General features: G+C 35.4%; 2 protein-coding genes and 1 long non-coding RNA gene across 3 annotated transcripts in view; 1 reads left to right on the top strand and 2 right to left on the bottom strand.

The window, feature by feature from the left end:
- The window catches only part of LOC115233894 (protein RER1), a 4,144-nt gene extending 3,728 nt beyond the window's left edge, over nt 1-416 (bottom strand). Inside the window, exon 1 of the mRNA XM_029804526.1 lies at nt 258-416. The gene's annotated coding sequence lies outside the window, so the exon portion shown is untranslated. The remainder of the gene's footprint in view (nt 1-257) is intronic.
- A 1,187-nt stretch (nt 417-1,603) lies between these two features.
- Nucleotides 1,604-6,821, bottom strand: LOC115233857 (soluble guanylate cyclase 88E). The gene is made up of 12 exons (XM_029804473.1): nt 6,640-6,821; nt 6,034-6,247; nt 5,578-5,851; nt 5,257-5,380; nt 4,853-4,994; nt 4,425-4,551; nt 4,045-4,249; nt 3,692-3,838; nt 3,299-3,431; nt 3,013-3,240; nt 2,581-2,916; nt 1,604-2,496 (listed from the first exon to the last, which is right to left on the bottom strand). Exons 1-12 carry the CDS (start codon nt 6,805-6,807, stop codon nt 2,081-2,083), a joined length of 2,514 nt encoding a protein of 837 aa, XP_029660333.1. The 5' UTR covers nt 6,808-6,821; the 3' UTR covers nt 1,604-2,080.
- Nucleotides 6,176-8,835, top strand: part of LOC115233858 — a 3,739-nt gene continuing 1,079 nt past the window's right edge. Inside the window, exons 1-2 of the long non-coding RNA XR_003883848.1 lie at nt 6,176-6,252; nt 6,673-6,840. This is a non-coding gene — a long non-coding RNA (uncharacterized LOC115233858). The remainder of the gene's footprint in view (nt 6,253-6,672; nt 6,841-8,835) is intronic.

Here is an 8,835-nt window from a genome sequence, read left to right as displayed (position 1 = left end):
ATTCCTGATGTCATTCTGATCCAGTCGTATCAGAATAAAAGTCGGGAAAGAAGACTTTTATCGCCGGCTAAATAGAATTTAGCGCGATTATTCTTAGGATTAGGAGAAAAAAGCGGTGATATTATATCGTTCATTCTCTCTAGGCAACATGGCACGTCAGGTCTATGCTAAGGCTCTAACCTAACCTCAAATTTGTGCCAATGATAATCAATCGGAGCAATCTTTGAAAGAAAATGTGCCGTTGCGCGATCATTTACCTGCGATATTTGCCGTCTTTTTTGCAGCACGCGCGTCTCGCCGAATATATATATTGTTTTAAAAAAATATATATAACACCACGTCACAACATTAATGGCATACTACCATGATCAGACGTTCTCTGTAGAGAGAAATATGTACGAGGAGAAGTTGGCCGCGACCGTCTTCGCTGTCACCCGAACTTCAAGGCTCGTTCTCGTGTAACTTTTATCGCGACGTTCAGATTGAAAAACCAGCGCGAATTGATGAAAAATAGCGGACCAATCACGAAAGGCTCCCTGATGGCATTCTGAAGAGAGAGTTTCTAATCTTGGCACTCTATGCACTTCTATGGCACTCCGTTTGACGCTATTTTCACTTCGAAGCGGTTGATTGGTGGCAGCAGGTAGCAGGCAAAAAAGTTACGTTTGAACGGATTTAATTTACAATTTAAATAATCACATGAGTTATATATTAATTAAAATCTTTATCGAGAGAATTTTACGCGCGCGAAAACATTTGGAGTCTTGTGTTTCGGTAAGTCAACGTTATCCTGTTAATTAATTTTGAATACATTCACGTACAGAGCGAAATATATATCAAAAGATTCCAAGATTTAGTGAATGTACACGATGATGGTAGAGCAATAACAGAATTTTTTTATTATTGCGAAATTAATATATAAATTTTTCAGGAAATTTATTTGTATCCGCATTTGTAACATTATTTTTTTTCCAAAAATAGAATTGTAGAAAAGTAGAATTATTGTTGTTTATTTGGAGTTATATTCAAATTAATAAATGTTATAAATACACAAATTTGTGTCTCTTTTTATAAATATGCTTTAAAAAAAATACTTTTTATTGCTCAATTTCATTGATTTTTAAACTATATATATATGTATATGAAAAAACACCCGCGAATTTTTTATCTTGAAAATATTTTAAAATTTTATTAAAATAACATTTCTTTCTTTCTCTTTTACTACGTTTTTCAAAAATTATTCTAAGAAAAATATATGTCACGCATTTTTAATAATTTTATTTTATCTAGTTAAAAGAAATTTTGATAATTTGAATAAAAATGAATAAAATAAAATATAAAAATATATAATAAATTGATTGCACAAAAATATTGTTATTTATATAAAAATATAAATAAAGAAATTATTATATATAAATTTTTCTTATTATTACTCGCCGTTTCAAATTCGATTCGATGGTTTTAATTTTCGTTGATTGATGTCTTCATCAAAAAAATTATGTTAGCGGAAACTGCAGTTGCATTTGATTAGATAAAAACTCTGGTAAGGATTAAAAATATATATGATATAGTCGAGAGGTGACTAATGTGAATGCTTTAATACTTTTCAGCTTTATATTTATTAATATGTACAATTTATTAAATATACGTGAAATACACTTATTGTTAGTATAATTATGTGCTACCGATAATAATTCAATTGTCTTACAAAGTAACATACAAGAACCGTTTTAATTTTTACTTTAAATTTTACCGAAGGATCAATCCTATATGTAGAATAGATAAAGAATATTTTTCAATATCTTTTAATTGTAAGATTGTTTTGAAAGTAACAATTTTATCTGTATGTTATATAAGATATGTACGGTCATCTATTATATTTCTTTCATGATAGAGTCTCTAAATAATTTCGAGAACCGATCTTTCGTCAAAGAAAATAATGAAATTTCATTATTTTTTGTGTATTGAAAATAAGATAAATAACAACATGAGGATATGATACACATGAAACAACTTAACTTCAAACTTTGGAAACGAAAATTTGCGACTCATTTAGTCTTATCGATCTTCAATTTCTGCTTTAGAAAATAGTGCAATTGTTCCCCTGATGACGCATTTTGCTGCTCTTCGGCATGGTGAATCCCGGACAGCACTGGTCCTGCTGCATCAGCAACTGGGAATTGCTGAGATCGCTACTGATCGCCGCGCATTCGCTGTTGTCACCAGCTGTTATATTGGCGCTATTCTTTCGCGTCTGCGATGATTCCAGTGACAGATTTGACTCGTCCTCGGAACTCTGCGAAGACGAAGACGAGGATGAAACGGCATTGATCTTCACCTCCGGTTTCACGTGCACGCCGGCCGACCGATTCTCCGCGCGCGGCGACAAACTGTCCCGGTGCTGCCGGAAATGCTCCTCCGTGTCGCTCAGGAGAGAACTGAACATATCGGAGGCGTTCCTGACGCCCATCGCGCCCATAGAATTCGATCGACACTCTGCGAAAGAAAAATATGTTTATCGCGATGAAAAAAATGGGATACCATTTATATTAAAAATTGCGAAGAGGGCAAATTTTCTACCTCGAATTTCCATATTCTTTGTCGGCGAGTTTGCGACCGATCGTCGCGCGACATCGTGAAAAGTAATGGGGGAATATATTCTTCTGTCTTCGGAAAAAAATCCGGACGATTCTGGTGGCGTCGGAGAAGACATCTTCGACGAGCCTCGTCTCGACGACGCATCTTTCGAAGTTGATTTATCAAATATGCCTGGACTTATCAGACCTATCGCGCCCACTGTGGAAACTCTTTTCTCAAAACTCCTTGTATGCCATTGATGAGGTTCCTGTAAAGTGATACCCTTGGTCGTGAAGGAACGCTTTTCTCGCTTTTCCAGCCAATAGGTCTTCATCGTACCTATCGATACACAATATAGTGGAGAATTATACACGAGGATTAAAGACACATTTCACGAACAACATCTCACAGAGCAGGATCAGGAGATAATCTTACCTTTTCCTTTGACCTCGATTTCTCCGCGCTCCTTAACTTTGAATGAGGATGATAGCAGTTCCCGAGTAGATTCGGATATGTGTATCTGCATGGACTGGCTAGTCGCTTCCATACGGGCTGCCGTATTGACGGAATCGCCGAAGAGACAGTATCGCGGCATCTTCAAGCCAACGATACCGGCCACAACTGCGCCGCTATGAATGCCAACGCGTATCTGAAGATGATTGCCTGTGAAAATTAATGTGTGTTTAAAAAAAAATGGACAATCTTTTTTTCTTTTTTGTACCTGTCGAACGATCCTTGAGATCGGTTATTGCCTCGACCATATCGAGAGCCATATCGCATACGCGATCCGCATGATCGTTTTCCTTTACCGGCGCACCAGAGACTACCATGTAAGCATCACCGATGGTTTCGACCTTGGATAAAAAGAGCACAGAAATAGTATTAGTATTTACTTTACAAAAGTAATTTTTGAATGTAAAATTATATTTCAATGATTTATGTTAAACTTAATTAAAAATTAAATAAAAATTAAATGAAATTTTACACGTTATTAAATTTTACGTCACCATCGGATTAGTAATGAGATTTGAGAATCAGGCGCGCGTCACAAGATTGAACCACATTTTTCGAAAAATTACAATCGATATTCTTTCTTGGAGTACCTAAAGAATACCTTGTACACTCGGTTTCTCTCGGTCAAAGTGTCAAACAGCGAATACATGGCATTCAACATGGACACAACTTCCATCGGCGTGATTCTACTGCAGATTTCGGTGAAGGTCACCACGTCCGAAAACAAGATCGACACGCTGTCGAACATCTGTAAGTAGATAAAATACGAATATGTCTTGAAATAATTTATTGTTACAAAAGACACACGATTAACTATTCTTATGTTTTATATTAGATAATACAAGATGCCGGCTTTGCTTTTGGGGAATCTTCTATTTTGCTTCATACAATGACAATTAATAATATAGACGAACTAAAAGAGAAAAAATTTTCCTCTATTCTAATTAATCGTACTTCGCAAGTATCAATCGGACTTTCACCGTTCCTCAAACGGTCCGCGACTTGTTTGGGAATCATCTGGTACAGTAATTCGTCGGTACGTTTCATCTCCTCGTCCAGTTTTCTCATGGATTCCTCTAACTTTTTACTCTTAAGCTGTTCTTGATCTAACGCTAGTTTCAGCTCCACGGACTGTTGAGTCCCAGCTAGCATGAGATCTCTGCAAAATCGTCAAGTCAATAGTTAGATTGTTTAATCGATAGCAAATCACTACAATTTCGCGATGAGTTCAATTTTTAATACAAGTATTACAATACGATATAGATAACACGATCAAATCCTATAATAGCAAAATTTTTTTTCTTTATATAAGCCGTTTTATTTGATTTTTTTACCGGCTGAAATCATGCATCGAGAGATCATTTATGTAGAGGCCTGTCGCTATTAAAGCGTTCAAATCGGGCATGACTGGTGTACCGAGATACATCATCATTTTCCAATTGTCCATGTATATCATTTGACCTGGAAAAGATGTTATTAATGATGAAAATCTTAAATTTTTCTTTGTTAAATCTTTTACATTCATATTCCATATTTTATTTTCTGACACAAATCGATTATTTCATTTCTGCATATAATAAAAACAGAGATAAGGAGAGAATGTCTTAATTTCAATTAGTAAAAAATAAATAATATATTTCACTATATAAATATATCTGACTTTACTCTAATAACTAATTTGTAATTCTATATTCTATATCTTTTAATTTAATCAATATAATTAAATTTTTGAAATTAAATTTAATAAGAACAATGAATGTACCTTTTAACCGTAAACTTTTATCTTCTATGGTGTCAAGCTCGTCGCTCAAGAGAATTTCATTCCTGTGTTGATCATTCAATCGTTCCGTAAGCACCGGATCAACAGTAACCAACTCGAAAATGTTATTCGTTCGGTTCAATATCTAAATCGTAAATTAACTATTTATTTTACTTGAAAAACGCTTGAAATTATAGAAGAAAACTGATGTTTATCCGAGAATTATAAAATCTTTAATGTGGGATATCTCAGATTCAAATATGATATATATTATATGTTATATGTTAGATCTTAGAAAAAGTTTTAATTTAAATTAATTTTATTGAAAATACTTTTTAGGAACGTGGTTTAAATAATTGTTTATTGGATCTTCCGAATTTTCTACTTGTTACATTTATCGAACTTACCGATTGAAATTTGAACGCGATAAGCGGTCGAACCAGATCGAAGAAGTATGTGATCTTCTTGCCAACCAGATCTGGAAGTATGACCATTAACGAATTGCCGATGTTTCTAACTACCATATCCGAGCTGAAATTTAAATATCGATTGACTATACAACATTTACGTACTTTACATATTTTTAACTAATTCCACGTAAGTTGTTTTTTATTAAAATCTTTGTAATAATTATCGAGCTATGGCTGGAATTTGATTTAAAATAAAAAAATTTATAATCTGCTTCTAATAACATTGAACTGTTCAAGTGTAATGTCATTAGCACGCACCCGAAGACGATGCAGAAGGGAAATATCTCAAAAAGCACGCACGCCCCGATCGGCAGGTGCTTCTCTTCGCGAGTCATCGCAAGTGAGGCGAGCGTGAAAGCACGATTATCGAAGGTGAGCTGAAAGGTCACGTGCACGGTGTCGAACAGCACCTCCTCGCGCACCAGCTCGATCTGCAGCTCCTTGTGATAAAAGTGCCGAGCCACTTCCCTTATCTGGCCCATCGTGTAATAGACGAAACCCCGGCGTTTGCTCCGATAATGAAGGGTCAAACCTGTATTCATCAGTCTTTAAAAAATTTAGACTCCAAAATATTACAGCGCAAGAGAAGGAGACAATATATATTGTCTCTTTGATTTCATCTCTTATTTATAATGCGAATAAGGGATGATTAGCAATGAAAGAATTCTCTCATTGAAATGCCAAGCTGACTCTTGGCTGACGTCTTGCATTCACCTTGGCGTGTTTCGTTTTCGCAGATGAACGACGGCGCTCGCATCCTCGGGTAGGAGAACTTGAGATACTCATGGAGATTGTCCAGGCCGTTGAGGAAGTCCCTCACGTGTCGTCCAAGTACCGAGAGCACGCGATCGTAACCGTACTGACCGACGAATCCTACGAAGTGCACGCCCATCTGATCGAAGAACTCCTTTTCCGTCACGCCGAGTATCTAAGGTAAGTGCATTCGAATTTTTTGGAACAATTTGCTACGGATAAAGCAAACCCTGCATGAAAGATTTTGCAAAACTGAATATATTTTATATAATAATATTTAAACGTATTTAAACATTCGCAGTGTATGTCTGCTCATGTCTATGCAATATATATCAATTATATACACGATATCAATTATAAATTAAACGTTTGAAAATAGAGGGAATAGTATTAAACACTGGTAACTTTACTAGATACTTCATATTTTTTGTCAATATGCAAATCATTTTTATACAATATAAAATATGAAATATTTAGACTTTGTAAAGTATCCAGTTTTTTTCTAACGTCTAAATATATACTGAAATATATCAGAAAAAAATGATTAAGCTGTTGCGAATTGCTTACCTGAATCGCTTTTTTTGCCAATCTTGGTATCAGGTTCTCCGGATAAACTTGGTGAACGCTAAAGCTCGGCTGATCCACAGACGCCTGCCTGCGAATCTCTTCCCATCTATCTTCGCCGTAAACCTGCCTTATGTATTCGGCCAGGTTTTCCAAGATTAGACCATACATGGTTTCTCTTTAAACAAGTTCTATCGAAAACACGTAAGTTTTTACTAATAAAATCTCGCACGTCTACGTATAATATTTAGAATGTATTAAATTCATATTTATATACAGGGTGTTTCTAAACATGTGCGAAAAAATTCGGAAGATGATTCCTTGAATAATTTTTTGAAGAGAAGTTCGTATATAAACTTCTCTGGGATCATCTTAAATCCTTAATTTATATCACCCCAATTGAAAATATTGAAGATTTAAGGAATCGCAAGCAGAATTTAATGAATCAGAAGCAGAAAAGTTTCATGTGTTATGGCTGAAGGTGCTTATTTCCAACAATTCCTATAATTCTTTAAAATTTTGTTTTTGACAAAATATATTTTTTGAGATCTCATTTTTTTAACTTTGAACACTCTGTAACTCAAAAACTATGCCGTTTAAGACATTGGTGTATATGAACTTTTTTTCATGAAATTACCTAAAAAATCAACTCCCAAAATTTTTCGTACATGTTTAGGAATATCTTATTTATACAATATATGCATTTTTAAAATGGCCACTTTTTTTTCAAATGACGCTTTTATGTGACACATACACACACAGACATGACACATCCTTTCCAAAAGAGTATCTTTGTAAAATCAGCATCTAGCAAACGTCAAATGTGTACTTTTATGATGAGTATGCGCACAATCTCTTTAATTTTTGACGATACTCCGAGGATGCTCATCGCGAGTCTCAATCACCATGATTACTAACCTTGCTTATTAAAAGGACGGGATCTGATACGTGTGTGTGTGTGTGTGTGTGTGTGTGTGTGTGTGTGTGTGTGTGTGTGTGTGTGTGTGTGTGTGTGTGTGTGTGTGTGTGTGTGTGTGTGTGTGTGTGTGTGTGTGTGTGTGTGTGTGTGTGTGTGTGTGTGTGTGTGTGTGTGTGTGTGTGTGTGTGTGTGTGTGTGTGTGTGTGTGTGTGTGTGTGTGTGTGTGTGTGTGTGTGTGTGTGTGTGTGTGTGTGTGTGTGTGTGTGTGTGTGTGTGTGTGTGTGTGTGTGTGTGTGTGTGTGTGTGTGTGTGTGTGTGTGTGTGTGTGTGTGTGTGTGTGTGTGTGTGTGTGTGTGTGTGTGTGTGTGTGTGTGTGTGTGTGTGTGTGTGTGTGTGTGTGTGTGTGTGTGTGTGTGTGTGTGTGTGTGTGTGATGTCAGGTATGTGTGTGTGTGTGTGTGTGTGTGTGTGTGTGTGTGTGTGTGTGTGTGTGTGTGTGTGTGTGTGTGTGTGTGTCTGTTCAGCCCCCTGAATTAAAATCAACTTCCCATATGGGTAAGAGAGCGGTTATTATTAGATCGTTCATAATTTCGCTCACGTATGTTGGCTCACGTATGACGATCTCGCGCCGCTGATTTATTTAAGACGTTTCATCAACATCAATAAGATTCAAGCTTTGGCTATTCGCGGGTCGCAAACGCATCCTTTGAATTGAAATCTTCCCGATATGATTATTAATCTTAACAATTACAAGCTATTTAAAGATCGTAACTACTTTCTAATACGACAAAACGAAGAAGAAAAAACCGTTTTTTTAATTTCTAAGAACAACTTTTTTAATTGCTTTGAGAATTATGAATATATTAAAATATTTGGAAATAAATTTTTCAATTGCTCGTACATAATAAAAAAGACAACGCGATAAGATAATTTAGGACAAGGACAAAATGTGTCCTTCCTTTTAATGATCTGATAATATCCCTAACCCGAATATAATTTCGATCTTTTTCGCGCTACCTAATATGGTCTATAGACTCTTAACTACGGTTGAATATTTCACTAATAAAGACAAGAGATCATCTCTCGAAGAATAAAATTTATATTTCATATATTCCTATTCTGACATACATCTCATAAAATATTCAATTTTTGATATTTTGTCTTTTGACATTTAGAGCAAATTGAAAAATCATAGAAATTTTAAATCAGTATATAATTCCATTAATATCGTACGAGTCTCGCATGGCAGCGTTTGCACTTCTATTTATATGAAGCTCTTTC

Source organism: Formica exsecta, unplaced genomic scaffold, assembly GCF_003651465.1.
Source record: "Formica exsecta isolate Colony F162 unplaced genomic scaffold, ASM365146v1 scaffold191, whole genome shotgun sequence".
Lineage (NCBI taxonomy): Eukaryota > Metazoa > Arthropoda > Insecta > Hymenoptera > Formicidae > Formica > Formica exsecta.
Note: the sequence above shows the minus strand (reverse complement) of the source record. Positions and strands in the feature narration are given on the sequence as shown.